The 19,889-nt window shown below is 45.8% G+C and overlaps 2 protein-coding genes and 1 long non-coding RNA gene across 3 annotated transcripts; 1 reads left to right on the top strand and 2 right to left on the bottom strand.

Annotated features, from left to right (window-relative positions):
* Window positions 1-2,483: 2,483 nt before the first annotated feature.
* Window positions 2,484-10,311, bottom strand: LOC127294343 (F-box/FBD/LRR-repeat protein At5g22660-like). The gene is made up of 4 exons (XM_051324143.2): window positions 9,546-10,311; window positions 3,504-3,943; window positions 3,270-3,413; window positions 2,484-3,149 (listed from the first exon to the last, which is right to left on the bottom strand). Exons 1-4 carry the CDS (start codon window positions 10,189-10,191, stop codon window positions 2,748-2,750), a joined length of 1,632 nt encoding a protein of 543 aa, XP_051180103.1. The 5' UTR covers window positions 10,192-10,311; the 3' UTR covers window positions 2,484-2,747.
* Window positions 10,312-12,000: 1,689 nt separating this feature from the next.
* On the bottom strand, window positions 12,001-13,928 carry LOC127347342 (F-box/FBD/LRR-repeat protein At5g22660). The gene is made up of 4 exons (XM_071829229.1): window positions 12,900-13,928; window positions 12,840-12,865; window positions 12,627-12,770; window positions 12,001-12,511 (listed from the first exon to the last, which is right to left on the bottom strand). The coding sequence occupies exons 1-4, from the start codon at window positions 13,885-13,887 to the stop codon at window positions 12,134-12,136; spliced, it is 1,536 nt and encodes a 511-aa protein (XP_071685330.1). The 5' UTR covers window positions 13,888-13,928; the 3' UTR covers window positions 12,001-12,133.
* Window positions 13,929-17,809: 3,881 nt separating this feature from the next.
* On the top strand, window positions 17,810-19,419 carry LOC127294342 (uncharacterized). The gene is made up of 2 exons (XR_007846565.2): window positions 17,810-18,366; window positions 18,625-19,419. It is a non-coding gene; the product is annotated as an uncharacterized lncRNA (long non-coding RNA).
* Window positions 19,420-19,889: the final 470 nt, after the last annotated feature.

Genomic DNA, 19,889 nt, shown 5'->3' with positions numbered 1-19,889 from the left:
TACCACACGTCTACCATGACCCTGTAGTATTTCTAAATTTTCCATTTTTGTGCAAATGCACTTTAGATGTTTTTATTGCACTTTTATTTTGTCCGATGAACTTTTGTTCTGTAGAGCTGCGCTTTTTACTTGTAACTGGACCTTTTTGTGCACTTGCAGTTTCTTGGTGTAATTGCACCTTATACTTATGCAATTGCACATTTTGTTGTGATTTATTTCTTTTCCTTTCGTGCAGCAAAAATAAGCAAAGCTGAGCTAAAGAAAGAGCTAAAATTTTCGTTTTCAAATGACCGGGCACAGGAGAAACAAAGTTCCTCTTAAAATAAACAGAACCAACTAAAACCAGAACACTTAAGAACCATGCTTATCTATCCATGAAAAATAGTTGTGCCATATATACATAATGCTGTTCACAGAAGTATCTGAATCCAAATGTTCACAGTTAATTAGCAACCCCATTTTTATCTGTCTTCACCATCCATCACTCATACCCGATTAAGCTTCTTGCGATGCTCTGTATTTGTTCTATGCAATCTTTATGCACAATATACTGCAAGGATAAAAAATTACTTCACCAACTATATTTGTCAACAAATAGCTGTCAATACAAAAACCTACTTAGTACTTTATGCCCAGCCTATTATCATGGGCCTATAATACCAGCGAATCTTGGTTTCATTTCAGGAAAGGAGCTGGAGCGTCGGTGTTTGTTTATAAAAAAATTCAGTATGCCCTCAAATGTAATGATTTGGGGGATCAGCATTTTGTCAAGCACTCAGCAGCATAAGATAATGAGTACATATCTTAATTTCGTTTAGCTGATTAAAAGAAACTGGGTATATATCATAACAAATACCGAGTTTCAGATCTGTAGTTGCTCACAGTTGATGAAGTTTCACCAAACATTATACTACTACTAAGAAAACATGCCATCCATAAGTAGGTGAACATTGGCTAATACTGAGCGCTTCTACTTCTTGCTGACTTATACAACCAGTTAAAGCTTCTACTTTTTTTCTGAATTATGAATTACAAACCGAAGCTCCAAGTTGAATTAATTTGGTTTGTGGCAAATGATGTGATGCTCATATATTAATGGAAGACAGTTTTTCTTATCTCTCTGTATAGCGGTAGTAAAATGCAAGGTCCAGCTTTGCAGGAATCACTGAGGAGCTGCAAAGATCATGGAATTAGTTATCCAGAAACGTAAATAAGCAGTCACTAAACCTACAGAGATGCACTTGAATGATGGGTACAGACAAGCAAGGAAAAGTTTGAAGACGTCATTACCACAACAAGGACAATTATGTGAATTTTTGCAACAATAGCAGATAACTTTACTCCTCAAAACATATATTGGCCATTTTCGAGCTATCATGTACTTGTAGGCGACATGAAAATGCTTTTAGTTGTAGGGGCTAAAATCTCCCACTGCCTATAAATGATGTAAGCTCGTAGTAAATCCACCTAACTGTAGGCAAAGCTTATGTAATACGCATATTAAGCTGAAACATGGTAGACCAAATTCTAAACCCTACATCCAAAGGATCACCCAACCAAAGCAAAAGAATTTTTCCCTCTAGGAATAAACTTTCAAGTCTCAAGGGAGCAGGAGAAGCGATAAGATAGGATCATACCTGCGCGACTCCTGGTGTGTACCAGATATCTATAGCACATTCATGTATTCCATGGATAATTCTGGCACAAACATGGATACATGATCAAACCCAGACCCCCTCCTACAAAGTCACTAACAGCACCGTGTCTGTGCTCTCCGATGTCAGCCAGTGCCTCCGCATTCTCTAACCAGGGGCATGAAAATCAACAAGGAGGCATCCCAAAATTCTAGGAGTTTGTTTCACACGGCCATGGAACTCAGACTGAAAAACCCTCCAGGGAAAGTTTTTAGGCTAAACACACGCATAAAAGTCGGATTATCTGAAGAGCCAACTGTTGCATTACAGAGGGGGGTAATGGAGGACATAGATAACTAGGTACCAGTAGTACCAGATAATCCGCCATCACGAACTCCTCTTTTGACAGTGAAGAACACTTGTAAAGGAAGCTAGACACCATAGTTTGGTCATTCAGAAAACCATTCCTAGCACTACTCAAGCTACCTTATCGCATAGTGAAAGTGTGAAAGAATCAAATTGGCTTGCATATCAGAGTTCAAATTTCACAACTGAAGAACCAGATAAACCATAAAGAGCTTCAACAATTGTTGACTTGGCTTATCTATGCAAATCAATCAGAACACACAACGGCACAATCCACAACTATCACAATCTCCTGGCTGCTGGAAATAATTTTACATGTAATATACTAGAGAAATTAGGAATACAGCTAAATTTTTTTTTGCGATTTTTTTTTTTTTGCGAAAAGGAATACAGTTAAATTAACATTGATTAATTCGGAAATCACTAATTCTCACTACCATGAAGCCTCCCATGTTTAACAAATACCATGGAATGTAACACTGCTGTAATCAGATAACAGTTAGCTTATCAAATCATATGGAACAGAGATACAGACATACAGCCGTCCCTGATTGCCAACCAAAAAATAATGACTGCAAACAGAATGACAGTCATGTGCATCAACATGGTACTACTAACTTAAGATAGTTGAGATAATCATGCTAGAACAAAGAGACGGCGTTACTCTTCAAACACTGAAACAAATTCAAATAGTCTTGCATGCACATACCAGAGCAACAGATCATTAACAACTTCCAGAGCAATTTACTATGCATGATCAAATGCATTGGGATCTATTATGACTTCAAAAGGGTCACGAATAGAAAAGTCTGATCCTCTCTTGAAGCTCTGAATGTAATCTCCTTGAGGATCAGAATAGCCAGTAACCAGCAGTGAGGAGGCTTCACTGGCCCGTCTCGTGGACCCCAGACTCGCCAATCTGGAATGCACCTCCTCTATCGAAGTGAAACCAGGAGCCAACACAATCAGCACCTCCTTCAGCACTAGCGCGCTCTCAAAGAAAAATTTGAGGAAGGCAAGCTCACTTCGACCCCCTCGGAAACCATGGAAAACAAGGCGCTTGACGCGTGACCGGATGCATTCTATGGTACCAGACTCATGCCAGAATTTCATGTTGAGCTTGCCAGCGGATTGATGCGTTTCTCTAGACTGAAAATTGGATCGAACCAATGCACATTCAGTTCATCAGACATCGGCAGCAACTAGCAATATGATGTATATAAATATAATGATGCAAATGAATGCTAAAAGAAGCATCAGGGTCTTCACCTTCATGTGGAGCGTCTCAACATTTGGAAAGCATCTGAGGATGCTGGGAACCATCTTGGCATCATTGCGGACCCCAAAACGCACCTCGAATGCCAGGATTCTCACACTTGGTACCATGGTTCTTGGGCTCACCTTTGTCCCAGCCTGCAGTTGCAATCCCAATTGATAAGAGAATAAAGATCACAGATTTACATTGTCGATTAAGAACACATTGAACAAATGGGGGCGCCCAACCTTGATGATGGTGTTGCCGACCTTCAGCACGTGATTTCCTGGGTCCAACTCCAAGTAACCCAACAAGTGCAGCTTGGGGGCACGACCAATCTTGACCTTGCTACAAGCGCCATCAGGGGTACAACCTTTGTTACCTTCCGAATGGATGATGAGCCGCTCAAGGCATGGGGCGTCCACGACGAAGATTTCTTGAAATGACCCAATGATCTGCACGCACCGGAGGCTTTGGCTGACAAGGCGGAGGCGAAGCTGGAAGAAATCCCCTTCGACACAGAGCGTCTGGAGCACGGGGCTTCTGTCGAGGATGAAGTCCAAATCTTTGGTCTCCATGAGGACGGTGCAGAGGCCGAGCTGACGGAGGTTGGGGAAAAGGGAGGTGCGCGGGAGGTCAGCCGTGTCGGGGAACTTCCAGAGGCCGAGGTAGAGGCGGGTGAGGGATATGATCGCTAGAGGGTTTTGGTTTAACGATGGGGACTTCCATCGGTTGCGTGTTAATTTATATGCCAACATCGGCAGAGGATGAGTACACGGAAGGTTACAACAAACAGAGAAAAGGAAGGGATGATCCTGATCTTATAGTTACGATCGGATCATCACAAATACATCTGAACTCCTATCTATCTCTATCTGAACTTCCGTCAGGGTTTAAACTGGACTTCCGTATCATAACAGATACTTCAACACCCCTCCTCAATCACAGCCTTCTTAAGGTTGAGGTTGTACTTAAATTCTTCAAACTGCCGAGCTGGTAAAGCTTTTGTGAAGCCATCTGCCACCTGATCCTTTGATGGAATGAATCTAATCTCAAGTTGCCTCTTTGCTACTCTTTCTCTTACAAAATGGAAATCAATTTCAATATGTTTAGTCCTAGCATGAAAGATAGGATTAGCTGAAAGATATGTGGCACCCATATTATCACACCATAAGCACGAGACTTCATTTCTTTGGATTCCCAGTTCTTTCAGTAAAGACTCAATCCAAATGACTTCTGCTGTGGCATTTGCCAGAGATTTGTATTCAGCTTCTGTACTTGATCTTGACACTGTTGCTTGTTTTCTAGCACTCCAAGAAATTAGATTGGGTCCAAAGTATACAGCAAAACCTCCTGTAGACCTCCTATCATCCACACACCCTGCCCAATCTGCATCTGAGAAGGCACTGACTAGTGTAGAAGAAGATCTCTTAAAGGTTAAGCCAAGACTCACTGTACCACTGACATATCTCAATATTCTCTTTACTGCTGTCCAATGTACAGTAGTGGGAGCATGAAGAAATTGGCATACCTTGTTGACAGAAAAGGCTATGTCTGGCCTGGTAAGAGTCAAATATTGTAATGCTCCAACAATACTTCTATACCTTGTGCAATCTTCTGGTCCTAGAAGTTCTCCTTCAGTGACAGAAAGCTTCTCTGATGCTGACAATGGAGTAGGTAGTGTCTTGCACTCTTTTAATCCAACTCTGTTGAGCAAATCTGAAGCATATTTCTCTTGGGTTAATATAATACCCTGATTAATTTTCTTTACCTCAATACCCAAGAAGAAGTGTAAATCACCAAGATCCTTTAATGCAAATGCCAAGCTAAGATCTTGAAGGAGTGCATTGACTGCTTTGTTGGAAGTGCTAGTAACAATAATGTCATCAACATATACTAGCACAAACATAATAATGCCTGACTTATTATATATAAAAAGTGATGTATCTGCCTTTGATGCTAGAAAACCAAGTTCTTGTAGTTTTGAACTTAACTTTGAGAACCATGCTCTTGGTGCTTGTTTCAACCCATAAAGTGACTTATCAAGTTTACACACATGATAGGGTGCATTGGGATTTTCATAACCAGGTGGCTGCTTCATATATACCTCTTCTTCCAGAACACCATGAAGAAACGCATTCTTCACATCTAGTTGCCTCAAGCTCCATCCTCTTGATACTGAAACAGCTAGAACAAGTCTAATAGTAGCAGCTTTAACAACAGGACTAAATGTATCTTCATAGTCTATGCCATATCGTTGTTTAAAACCTTTTGCTACCAATCTAGCCTTATATCTATCAATAGTACCATCAGCTTTCCTTTTTATCCTATAGACCCATTTACAGTCTATCAAATTTGTTCCCTTTTTATATGGTACTAAATGCCATGTTTTATTTTCTATTAAAGCCTTATACTCATCATTCATAGCTTCTCTCCATTTTTTATCAGCTAGTGCTAGTTGCAAAGTTTCAGGTTCATTTGTAGAACAAGATAAGCCATACCTCACAGTTCCATCAGTGTAAACTTTTGGTTTGGCATGACCAGTTTTGGACCTTGTTATCCGGGCTGGAGGTGCTACTGACTGCGCTGCAGATCCACCATGCGCAGAAGATCCGGTCGCTGGCGCTTGATCCGAAGTTGCAGCAGGTCTTGATCCTGTCGGGGACACGTTCCCGCGCGATGGACTGGCCGCATGCCACGCGGCGTCGTTCTGGTGGTCGCCAGCGTGTGGCGACGCGACTGTCGGCGACCGGCCTGTGCGCGCGTCAGGAACATGCATGCGCCTGTGGGGCTCCGTGACGGGACCACGCGACGTGTCGCCCGCGGAATGGCGTGCTGCCGCAGACGAAAAGGACCCCGCTGACGCCTCCCCGGATCCCGACGCAGATTCTTCTCTGCTGTCCGAGGTTTCCGTGATCCGAGGCGAATCAGCCTCGTGTCTTGTGCGATTATGGCTGGCTCCCAAATCTGCTCCGTTTGGCCGCGTTTCTGGTCTGTTTTGCATGGAATTTTCACCTGCATTTTGTTGTTCCTGCAGAGCACTTGCAACACCAGGAATTACTGAAACATTAGATGTTAGATCAGTGCAATGTTGTGCCCCCTCTTGAGCTAACATGGGTGAGTTTTGGAGAGATTCTGGTAGGAGGAGGATTTCTTGACGAAGGCGCCTACCAGCATTGGAGTGAAGGCTAGCAAAGGGAAACACTGTTTCATCAAAGACAACATCGCGTGAAATGTAAACACGACCAGAAGCAATGTCTAGACATTTAACACCTTTGTGCATATGACTATAGCCAAGGAAGACACATTGTTTGGAACGAAAGGCTAATTTTCTTTGATTGAAGGGACGAAGATTAGGCCAGCATGCACAACCAAAAACTCGTAGAGAAGCATAATCTGGTGTTTTGTGGAGTAGTCGTTCCATGGGTGTTTCATGATTAATGACCTTGCTAGGCAACATGTTAATGAGATGTGTGGCGGTTAGGAAGGCTTCATCCCAAAATTTGAGTGGCATGGATGCATCTGCAAGAAGAGCAAGGCCAACTTCAACAATGTGGCGATGCTTTCTCTCAGCAGAGCCATTTTGCTGATGTGCATGGGGACTAGGGATGTAAATGGTACGGATAATTTCCGCTCCGAATCCGCATCCGTATCCGTTTTTGAGGATATGGTATGCATTTTTAGAAATTCGCCGGATATGGATACGGATGCGGATAGTGATCAAGAGGATATCCGGCGGATACGGTAGAGGATATGGTATTGATACTATCCGACGGATAAGGATTATCCGTCATTTTTTGCGGATTATCCGAGGTCCACAAAGAGGATAATCCGAGAAAATTAGCCCAACCCTAAATATTTAGACAATATAGTTAGTTCATCGGCCAAAATATGTATGCTATTAGAACGCAATTTGCTTTGTTGTACGAATACGTGTGTACATTTAACTATAGTCTATAATTACAAACGTATTTTACATAAAAAAACATACTTTTATTTTTTATGTGTATATTTTCTTAATAATCCGCTTCTGATCCGAGTCCGATCCGAATCCGCTCCATATCCGTAATCCGATATAATCCGCATCCGAATCCGCATCCGACAATTATCCGCTCCGATCCGAATCCGTTACAAAAATATGGTAAAGGATATGGTAAGAGCAATATCCGATCCGATCCGATCCGTTTACATCCCTAATGGGGACATGACACATGATGTTCAATGCCTATCTTTCGAAAGAAGGAATTTAATTTCTCATATTCACCACCCCAATCAGATTGGATAGCTAGAATTTTTCTGTCAAATTGGCGTTCAACAAGTTGCTGAAAATTATGAAACACTTGGAAGACATCAGATTTTTTCTTAAGAAGATAAATCCATGAAAATTTACTAAAATCATCGATGAAGCTTACATAGTACTCATATTTCCCTACAGACATAGGTGCTGGTCCCCATACATCGGAGAACACAAGTTGCAAGGGATATGTAGATGCACTAGTAGACCTCTCATAAGGGAGTTGGTGGCTTTTGGCTCTTTGGCAAGAGTCACAAACCGACTCAATGCTAGGTTTATTTGAGTAGGGAAGTTCATAATTGCTAAGAACTTGTTGAACAATGCGAAAGGAAGGATGTCCTAAACGACTATGCCATCTGACAGCTGAAGGCTTGGAGATGCTAAAGGCATGTTTATTCTTGATGGATGGTGAAGATATCAACGGGTAGAGGCCACGCACACATCGTCCTTTAAGAAGAATTTTCTTCGTTGCCTGATCCTTGACATAAAAATACCACGGGTGAAATTCAATAAACACTTGATTATCTCTAGTAAAGCGATGAACTGAGACAAGATTTTTGGTGGTATGTGGAACATGAAGAACATTTTTTAGATGCAAGGATTTAGAGGGGGTTTTAACAATTGCATGACCAACATGACTAATGTTCATACCTTGTCCATTGGCCGCATGAATCTGCTCACGGCCGGTGTATTTCTCCTTCATGGTGAGCTTGTTGAGCTCACCGGTGATGTGGTCGGTGGCACCCGTGTCACCATACCAGTTGGTGTCCACGCCGTATGATGCAACGTTGGCGCCCTTCTCCTCTTCTTCTTCATCCTCGGAGTAGCGGTGCCAGCACTTCCAGGCCTCATGGCCCGGCTTGCCACAGATTTGGCAGGTGACAAGGTCACGGTCCTTGTGGCCGCTCCTGCCTCCTCCACGACGACCACCATTTCCGCCGCGCTGCTGACGGCCATGGCCACGGCTGCTGTAGCCTCGGCCTCCTCTGCGTCCGCCACGTCCACGCGGTCCGCCACGTCCGCGCTGCGCCGAGTTGACGGAGGAACCTCCGCCGGTGTCGCCACCAAGCAGCTCGATGCGGCTATCGTAGGCGCAGACCTGGGCGTACAGGTCACCCACGGTGAGATCTTCTGCTCCATTGACCCCAATGGCGGCGAAGAGAGGGTTGTAGGATTCGTCGAGGCCGGCGAGGAGATACTCGACGAGCTCTTCTTCATCGATTGGTCGGCCCGCTGCGGCGAGCTCATCAGCGAAGCCCTTCATCTTGGTGAAGAACTGGGCCGTGGTCATGTTCTCCTTTTTTGTTTTGGCCAGTGCGACGCGCAGATTGGAGATGCGCGTTCGGGACTGTGAGGCGAACATGGACTTGATCGCGCTCCAGACATCTGCCGCTGTTTTCATCCCAATAACAGAGATGAGAATATCAGGTGAGAGAGTATTTAGCAGGAACGATAGAACCTGCTGATCTGTCGCCACCCATGCGTCGTAGGCTGGGTTGGCCTCCTGGGACGGCTTGCCGTCTTTTTCGACGGTGATGGTTTCCGGCGGAGCATCCGTCTTGGTGTCGAGGAAGCTCGTCAGACGGGCTCCACGGATCGGCGGAAGAACCTGTGACTGCCAGAGAAGGTAGTTGGATCTGGTTAGCTTCTCGCTCACGGCTAGACCGGCTAAGGGGTTTGTCATGGCGACGGTGGTGAAGCGGCGAGGCTGTAGATGTGTTTTAGGAAGTCGGCTCTGATACCATATGATCGCTAGAGGGTTTTGGTTTAACGATGGGGACTTCCATCGGTTGCGTGTTAATTTATATGCCAACATCGGCAGAGGATGAGTACACGGAAGGTTACAACAAACAGAGAAAAGGAAGGGATGATCCTGATCTTATAGTTACGATCGGATCATCACAAATACATCTGAACTCCTATCTATCTCTATCTGAACTTCCGTCAGGGTTTAAACTGGACTTCCGTATCATAACAGATACTTCAACAAGGGAGACCATGTCTAAGAAGGTGGAGGGGAGATGGATGGCGTGTGGCCACCGGGAGTTGAGGAGCACGAGTTCCTGGATGCCCTTGACGGCGAGGATACGGAGCCAGCTGGTGAGCAGGCCAGTGAACTCGTCCGTGTAGAAGCTCCTGATGTGGACGCAGCGGAAGGGGCCTGGGTGCGTGGCGAGGACGCAGGACACGGCGGAGGTGGCGGAGGAGAGGTCGGCGTCGAGGAGGACGAGCGGGGTGGAGCGCCAGACTGGGCGCCAGCGGCGGGAGAGCGCGGCGGTGCGCGCGGCGTCCTTGACGGGGAGGCGGGAGACGATGTTGCCGAGGAGTGCATCCGGGAGGCGGCTGAGGCGGTCGACGGCGTCGTGGGGGAGGAGGGCGCCGAGGCGAGCGTCGGCGGAGACGGGTGGGTCGGGGATGGTGTAGTGGGTGGGGAAGACGAAGCGGGCGACGACGCCGTCGATCCCGCCTGGTTCACGCCAGTGGCGCAGTAACTGGTCCCCCAACTTGAGAACTAGGGTCTCCATGGTCGCCGCCGGAAACTCCGGGGAGCACAAGCTGGCGAAGAGAGGTCCCAACTCGTCGTCGTTGCGGACCAAGTTGAGCGCCATCTGGAGCGCGAAGTTAGACATCCGGGTGTCCATGGCCGCCGCCGCCGGGAGCGCTGCGGTGCGGTGCGGTGGCGACGAGTTTTGAGCGGCGCGTCCTTTCCGTGGAGTGGAACAAGAACGGCGGAAGAGAAGGGGAATTGTTCTGAGCGGCCGAAACAAGTCTAAATGGACTCAATCTTTGGAAACCCGTTGCTCGCGAAGTAGCACATACGGAGTAGTACCTTTGACGAAATCATACAAGCATCATAAAACAATTGAAAAAGCAAGATAAAAAGGAAAACAGCTACTCCGTAATTGTTTTTTTTTTTTCAAAAAATACCAAAGTAACTAGACATTGATCTCCTCTACAACCTTGCTCCTACTCCCTACATTTCAAAGAATAAAAATTGTTTGTATAAAATTAACATCATTAGAAAGTGCCTTTTAATATGAATATAATAATACTAATTACATAATACCTCCGATTCAAGGAATAAGACGCCCTCGGTTTTACGTGTTTTTTGTTTGACCAAGAATTACTTTAAATATATAAAGATTGTTTGTATGAAATTAGCATCATTAGAAAGTGCTTTTCAATACGAATCCAACGATACTAATTACATATAATATAATCAAGATTGTGTTGCTCAATTTTTATGGTCAAAATTCGTCTAGGAATACACGTGCGCCTTATTCCTTGGGACGGAGGTAGTATAATATAATCAAGATTATGTTGCTCAATTTTTATGGTCAAAGTTGGTTTCTGAATGGTGTTTGTCACACTTCAAACTAATTACACGAAAAGTGTCACCGCACTATCTATAACAGCATCTCCACACTCAGTGCACTAAATGCTCTCTAAAGGGCTATGAAGGGTATCGACACAAAAAATCGTGCCCAACCACCACCACCGCCAATTTCATTTTGGCGTTGACGGGGCCAAATTATAAATCCGGCACCCCTAGGCCGAATCCAACCCATGGGAGGGAGGGGCTAGCGGGAACACCGGATGGACGAAATAACGCCACGCGCTAGCCCTGTCGACGAGAGTAGCAAAAAAACCCTCCCCATCTCACCCTTTCCACCTCGCGACGGCCACCCCTACCCCAGATCGCCGCCGCAACCACCCTTCTCTGTCGTCAACCATTTGCCTCCGGTAGAAATCTCTCCATTGGCGCATATACTTTTCCGCAACCCGCGCCACCGCGTGGCCCCATCCCACCACCGTCATCTTGTATAGAATTTTAAGGTGTATGAATGGTTATGAAGCCAAATTATTTTGAACACGTACTTCATCATTTATTTTGGAAGCTTGATTAAGTTTATGATTTAACTCTATTTTCTTTTGGTTGCTAGATATTGATGAGGCTTGAAGCATTAACAACGTTGCGGCTGTGCTACTTGAACTCATCTAATTAGCATTATCACCAGATATCATAGCTCACAAGCTACCAGAATTTCTCAGACTTGCTTCTCAGGTGTTTTTTTTTTCCATGGCAACCTACAGTTCTTGTGCCCATAATGTTGCCAACTCATGTATTGGGTGTCCTCAATAAAACATGAAAACTGGGCTGAAATGTATCCTCAAATTAACATGGAAAACATGAATCATGGGCCAAATGATCGATGTGCGAACAAAACCAAATCTTCTGCTTTCCATGGAAAAAACAATTAGCTCAGACATCACTAACTGTCAGCAGCATGAAGCCTCGTATGTTTAGCAAAAATCATACAATGTACTCTACCATTGCAATCAGATACAAGGCAGCTAATGATATGACATGAAACAGACACACAGTACTCCATAATTGCCAACCTGAAAAAACGATTGATAATCAGGCTAGAAGAACCAAGAGGCAGGGAGGAGCGAGACAGAACATTGAATGAAATCTATAACAGTGGCTTGCATGTACATTGTGGAGCGAGGGAAAACATTAAAATAAAATTCCGAGCAGTCCAGTTTGCATGATGAAATACATTGGCACCTGGTGTGACTTCAGTAGTTGGCAAAAGGGTTGCGAAGAGAAAAATCAGATCCTCTTTTGAAGCTCTGAATGTAATCTTCTTGGGGATCAGAAGAGACATTGAACAGCAGTGAGAAGGCTCCACTGGCCCGTCTCATGGGCACTAGGCTCTCCACTTTGGAACGCACCTCTTCCATCGAAGCCAAACCAGCGGCCAACAGAATCACCACCTCCTGCAGCACCAACGCGCTCTCGAAGAAATATTTGAGGAAGGCAAGCTCGCTCCTGCCCCCTTGGAAATCACGGAAAACGAGACGCTTGATGCACGAATGGATGCATTCTATGGTACTACCAGACTCGTGCCAGAATTTGAGGTTGAGCTTGCCAGTGGATTGATGCGTTTTTCCAGACTGAAAATTGGACAAAGGCAATGCAGGTGATGCAGTTCATCAGCTAGCTATTGAGAGCAACCAGAACTCAATGTAGATGAATGCCAAAATTAAGAAGGATGAGGGGCTTCTTCACCTTGATGTGGAGTGTCTCAACTTTCGGAAAGCATCTGAGGACGCTGGGAATCATCTTGGCATCATTGCGGATATCAAATCGCACCTCCATAGCCAGGATTCTCAGACTTGGTACCATGGTTCTCGGGCTCACCCTTGTCCCAGCCTGCAATTGCACCCAATTAATAAGAGAATTAAGAACACATAGATTCAGATTGATCATTTAAGAATTTACACTGAACAAATGGAATGGTCGGGCACCTTGATGATGGTGTTGCGGACCTCTATCATGTGCTTTCCTGCGTCCAACTCCAAGTATCCCAACAAGTGCAGCTGGGGGAATGGCCAATCCTGACCTTGGTGCAGGTCACATCAGGGGTACCATTTTTGTTTTGATATGAAGCTTTGTTACCTTGGGAATGGATGAGCCGCTCAAGGTGCGGGGCATAGACCACGAAGATTTCTTCAAATGAGCCGATGATCTGCACGCACCGGAGGCTTTGGCTGACAAGGCAGAGACGGAGACGCAACATGTCCCCTTGTACACAGAGCGTCTCCAGCACGGGGCTCCTGTCGAGGATGAAGTCCAAATCCCTGTTCTCCATGGCGACGCTGCAGAGGCCGAGCTCGAGGAGGTTGGGGAAAAAGGAGGCGCGCGGGACGGCGGCCGTGTCGGGGAACTTCCACAGGCCGAGGTAGAGCCGGGTGAGGGTGGCCATGCGTAGGAAGGTGGAGGGCAGAACGAGGACGTGCGGCCACCGGCCGTTGACGAGCAGGAGCTCCTGGGCGCCCTTGGTGGCGAGGATCTGGAGCAGGCCGTGGAACTCCGGCATGCGGGCGCTGGTGAGGTGGACGCAGCGGAAGGGGCCCGGGTGCGCGGCTAGGACGCTGGACACGGCGGAGGTGGCGGGGAGGAGGTCGGCGGAGGTGAGGACGAGCGGGGTGGAACGCCAGACCCCGCGCCAGCGGCGGGAGAGTGCGGCCGTGCGCGCGGCGTCCTTGACGGGGAGGCGGGAGACGATGTTGCCGAGGAGCGCGTCGGGGAGGCGGCTGGCGTGGTCGACGGGCGGGGTGGGGAAGAAGAAGCGGGTGAAGAAATTTTCGCACCCGTTCAGGAAGTGGTTCGCCACCGCGAATATTGGCGCAAGCAGCCCTAGGGTGGCAATGGCCGCCGCCGTCGCCCGCCGGAAGAGTCCGTTTGCCTCGTCCGGGTCGATGCGTAGGCGCCGGAACCCGGCCGCCATCTTGGATTTTATAGGAACGGGCGACAGCATTGTGTCCATGGCCGCCGCCGGAAGCGGCGCGGTGGAGACGAGGGTTTTGAGCGGCGTGTGCTGAGTGTGGAGTGTGGAGTGGGTGGAAGAAGAGGAGGGGAATTGTTTCCATGTTTTCTTCTACAGTAAAACGCGAAGAGAAGAAAGGAATATGCTCCTGAAGAGCCGGTAATTCTCGAGGCCCGTTGGTCCCGGGGTGTCTTTTGCAACATCTTGTACCGAAGCAGAGCTTGATGAACTTCAGATCCTACGAAAGCAGGCTTCCCTCCGGGATAATCAGTGTCAGCCAATTTGAGTAGCGAATGTTTTTTGTTTTTGTTTCCATAGAAGCATCAAATGCACTAGGTTCTTCTACTCCGAGAACGTATCCGGTGAAACAAGCCAATCTATGCACCAGCTGCACCTGGTGTACGAGCCTTTGGATGAAAATTGGGAGTACCAGATCAAACAAGTAGGTGGACTGCAGTCTGCCGGTAAATTTTACAAAGCTAGCCTTTGAGTCTTGTTAAATTACACGATAAATCCTCCCTGATCCATTGACTATCGTCTTCGCCTTGCCCTCTCATGTACAGATGCAGATCAGGATCCATTGCTGAAGTATCTATGTTTCCCATATCTTCCATCGTTCGGTTCCAGCGAAAACGACCGCAGATTTCAATCAAACATAGCCTGGTGTAGTTCAAGCAGTCTCCTTATCTCACAACCTTGCAGCTCCAGTGAAAATCTGAGATCTCAATCCCAGTACCATTCCAAGTTTCTTTCAGACCACAACTTGCAAGGAGAAATCCCCAATCGAGGAATAATTTGTAGAGAGAGAACAATAAGATGGAGAGAGAAACTTGTATTCCCAAGCTCGCGTGTGCTACAGAGGTACAGAATATGCTACGAAGTAGAATGGAAGGGAGAGAGATACGATCTGAGTTGTGAAGAGTTGACCGGATATGTAGAGGAAAATTTGCTTGATTCAAAGACATTACAGGGCCTTCTCTGCAATTGTGCCAGCAGCCCACCTTCTGCCTGGACCATGTCCGTTTGTTTTACATCCAAAAGTCCAAAATACACCGGTGCATGACTTGTGTCGTTTCATAGGATACGTTCTCCTTCTACTCCCTTCGATTCAGAATAATTGTTCTAAAATAAATATATCTATAGATATTTTATTTTAAAACAATTATTTTAAACCGTAGAAAGTATTAGAGCTAACGAAACAAAAAAAATTGTTGCTACACCCCATCTGCAGTAGAAGCTGTAAAACACTAAGGGGTAGATTGATTTGGTGGAATAGCTCAACGCATACAGTGCGGCCTTCTGATATTTATATTAGAAATAACTTGTGTTACAATACAAGCGTATAGTTAGAATATCTACAACTATACAATATGTCTAGCTGAGTTAACTAGACTAAGATTACGCCTACAAGCCCCAAATAATGGTAGAGATAGCGGCCTAGTGAAGATGTCAGCTCGCTGGTCCTTCGAAGATATGAATGGAATGTGTAGAAGCTTCTGTGCAACTCTCTATCGCACAAAATGATAGTCAACTTCTATATGCTTCGTACGAGCATGGAAGACATGATTCGAAGACAGGTATGTGGCACCAATGTTGTCACACCATAGATCCGTTGGACTGTTCTGTGATACTCCTAGCTCCTGAAGTAATGACTGAACCCAGATCAACTCAGCAGTGGCATTGGCTAGAGCCTTATATTCAGACTTTGTGCTAGATTTCGACATTGTGGCATGTTTCCTAACACTCAGGCGATCAAATTAGGGACATAGAAGATGGTATAGCCCCCGTGGATCGCTGATTGTCGGCACTTCCAGGCTTACTTTGGCGGAGATGATTCACCATCAACTTTCTCTGCGTCCTCTAGCTTCGTGCAGTACCTCTCGTACTCTTCCGAAGGCATGGGTGAAACATCTTCTGAGAAAGGGCTGAGGCTATCGAGTATTGAGTCATCATTGTTTCCGGCACATTTAGGGTGCGCAGATCCAAGATTGTTTCTGGCACCCTCTAGCTGCATTGGTGCAACACCTTCCCGAGGAGGGGCGGATCCAGATGTGTGTGCGAGGAAGTGCACTAAGTGGCACCTCTGCTTTTGTAACACCTGGGAAACCCATGCAGATCTGCGTTAGTCTTCCACCGCTAATTCCTACTCAGGGATGGATTGGGTGCGCGTTGAAAATTTCAGATCTAAGGCGGAATCTTCCGAAGAAAGTTCCTGCATCTCAGATCGAATCTTTGCGGCTGCATCCTGCTCAGCGGCTGTCGTAGCCGCAGTACTTACCAGTGTGTTCCCGTCGGAATCGGAATCGGCGGTCTCGCCGATGAAGATGTGTATCCCGCCGATTGGGATGATGGAGAGCTTGAGGGGGTATGTCCTAGCCGGAATCCAGCACTCGTCTGGAGCGACGATCGGAAAGTTGCCGGCATATATACAACACGCGCCCCACGGCGATCGTGTCGACGATGCCTCCGAAGGTAGAACCCTCCCGGTTACTTTGTTCTTGTTACTTGATCTACCTTGGTTACTTTGCTTGTTGCTCTTGTATTGTCTCACTTCATCTTGCTCTTGCATCATATAGGTTCATCTTGTCTTAAAGCTCTCACATTTACTTGCAAAGCCACTAAAATGAAAAATAATAAAAATTGAAGTAGCTCCTATTGACCCCCTAGTCGCTCAAACCACCTTTCACATTTGATCTAAAGAAGAAGAAGAGATAAAGCTACCACCGCTTGAGCTTCTATGATTGATCTGGGCCATTTACTACTCCCTCCATTTCATGGAACTTGTCTTGGATTTGTTAGAATTTAGATGTATCAACACACAAGATACTACGTAGATACATCTAAATTTTGATAGATGTATCAACACACAAGATACTATCTAGATACATCTAAATTTTAACAAATCTAAGACATTTTTAATGGAACAAAGAGAGTAGAATTTCTTGGTGAAAAACTGCGTACTTTGAAGGGGTAGAGTTTTCTTGCGTCCCTCCTGGACTGACATTCGAACCCCAACGCAGTTCAACCAGATTATTTGACTATGGAATTTTGAGAACTTTAGAATTAATAATCGTACACGTGCAACATCCTCTCCACAAATTAAATTAAGCATACTATAGGACAATAAAATTACATGTGATTTTATTTATAGTGTAGTTTATTCTAAATTAGAAACCTTGGGATTATTTTGTATTTTTCTATCTTTTTGGTGCTCTATCTGCAAAGTTTATTGGACATCCGTCTGTTCCGGTCTGTCTTTCAATTTCCACATGTGTTTCTTCGTGTAACTTGATTTTATAAATGAAATACGTGGTTCCCTTCAATAGATACATACATGAAAATATCGGGGTGAAAGTTCTGAATAAATTTAAATTGAAGAAAGATAGCTAGTAACATTCTTTACATGAACCAATTAACAAATGATCATCTAAATATACACGCCAATGTTTAATGCATATAGGTCATAGACAATTTGCAAAATAACATCGTTCCTGCAATTGTTTCCATTAAGGAAAATAAGAATATTACAAAATGCAAGCTCCTCGATGTCTTGTACTTACGAGGGCTAATCCAAAGATTGTGTATGCATTCAAGACGATGGGGGATGTTGGCGAGGAGCACGTCAGTAAGTCTAACAGTTAAATCATGAGTCCACATCCTCATGCCAATATAGTCCAAGTAAAGATTATAGGATACCTTGCTAAAGCATATGTAATCTACGAGCCGGTTGTAGTAATCCGCTTCTTCTAGGTTCTTCCTAGTTCCATCCAACTATTCTTCAAATTCATCAACTCTACATCACAAACTCTTTTGATACACCCGCAAAAAAAAAAAAAAAACCCAAATGCTAAAAAGCGCTCGGAGGCTAGTTTGCTCGTCCGAGCCCTCGCTTCTGATCCGTCCGATGCACTCGATTACGACCCTACCGGGCACGGCGTTCCGACAGCCTCACCTGGTGGCCCCACCTAGGAGAGATTCCCCACATTTCCGATCCCCGCCGTACGCCGCCGCCGCACATCTCCACCTCCCCCGCACCGGCGACAACCTGCGCGACCAGGCGACCCTCCCGGCAGCCCGCATCTCAGACGCCCCCACCAAACCCACCTCACTGGCGCAGCCCCATCGACCCTATTTCTTCCCCGCCGCCGCTTCCTCGCGCCTCCATTTCCGCATCCGTGCTGCTCGCCTTCCGGCAGCCCGTTGAAGATGGCGGAAAGGCTCACCGGACGATGAACCAGCCTTCGCTGCTCGTTCGCGTCGCGGCATCAATCAAGCCCATCGACGGCCAACTCCTTGCCGTCCCCGGTCGCCACCATGGAGGGCAAGGGTCCGAGCGACCCAAGGGATGGGGACGCAGATGCGTGGTCCTGACGGTCGGAGCGACTACGGCTCTGCACCCTTGGACTCCTTCGATGGCCGCGCTTCCGCCGAACCATAGAGGCCCCGCGACTGTTTCCAGAGGCGTCGTCCATCCTCAAGGTATGCCCGATCCCGTTCCAAAATCTGAATCGAACACTAGGATCTCGTTGTGTGCTCCGCTTGTGGTTCTAGGCTGTGCAATATATTTTGGCTACCGTGAACTTGTGTGCAATATATTGTGTCCATACACCTCCATTGTAGCAACAATTCCATAGTAGCTAGCGGCGAACTGTGAATAGATTCAAGATATATAAAGATCCAGAAGTGTAGTTTTGATCATAAATATAGACTTATCTTCTAAGAGCACTAAGCTCCCAGGGTTCTGCGCTTCCCTGGACGATCGGCCTGTCGTTGTCGCCGGCCCCACCTGGGAACGTGTGTGTTCGTTAAACCGGGTCGTCGATCTCTCTGGTCTCATCTGCTGAGGAATAGACACGTGAAAAGGCAAGAAAAAAAGAACTCCTCGCAGCAAGGCGGTGCCGCTCTGCCCATCGGGCATCTCTATCTTGCCTCTCCCGCGGCGAAGCACTGGACCGCCAGCGACTCGTTGTCCCTCGAGCAGAAGGAGGCGACGACCGCCGAGGAGGTGCGGGGGCTGCAGGAGGCTGCCACGGGATTTACGGTGCGCATGTACCACGGGATTAAGTTGCTAAGTTGCTTTATTATCTGTTCAGGTTCATCCGAGTGTTATTTTTTTCTAAGTTGCGGCATACAATAGTTTGTTGGTTCGCACATGTGATAAGTTGCTTTATCATCAACAACGTCTGGGGACCATTGGAACTTCAGCCTTTTGTATCAAAATCTCCAATATACTATACAGCTGCTTGTGTCTTTTGTTCTCCACTTTTGTTCTCCAGAGAAAATGTTGTACAGTGGTACATGTCAAGCGCGTCGCTACTCCCTGATGCCAATTATTCAGATATTCAGGTAAAGTGCTTCCTTATTGGTTGGCCTAGACCTGCTGCAGTTCAACAACATCTTGGATTAGAAAAGATTCAGAGGTTTGGCTTTGAGTTGGGAGGATTTTTTTTTCCTTTTTCATGTACAATAATATAACTTGATTTGTTGATTCTATCCCATGAATCAAGTTGCTTAGAAACGTTTTTAAAGCTCCGACCCGTCACTGTTCAGCCTGGTTCCACGGAGGGTTGAGCACCGGTGGTCTCAAAAAGATATTCACTTCGGCTTTTTGTAGCTCGATCTGCTAAGTAGAATACACACAATTGCTAAGTTGTATACCCATCCACTAGTGCTAAGTTGCATACCTGTAATATCCTAGGTAATGGGGTTACAAAAATATAGGAAACATATGTGTGCATTGCATTCATGCATAGAAAATATGGGAAATTTTCGCGCTTTAAAGTAAAACAGACACAGTAAATGAAGTTTCACTTGACCTTGGTGGAATTTGAAATAGCTCATCAATTCAAGCACTATAAACCTCAATGTGACTTTGCAAAACCTTGTTTTGGGAAGAGATAATTTGATCTAAGGGATTAGATCACATGGAATTAAAATCAACACAAGAACTTATTAATCAAGGATCAACTACCTGATCTTATTAAATATCACAACATGATATT

The sequence above is a fragment of the Lolium perenne genome, chromosome 4 (assembly GCF_019359855.2).
Source record: "Lolium perenne isolate Kyuss_39 chromosome 4, Kyuss_2.0, whole genome shotgun sequence".
Taxonomy (NCBI): domain Eukaryota; kingdom Viridiplantae; phylum Streptophyta; class Magnoliopsida; order Poales; family Poaceae; genus Lolium; species Lolium perenne.
The sequence above is the reverse complement of the archived record's forward strand: the minus strand, read 5'-3'. Positions and strand labels throughout refer to the sequence as shown.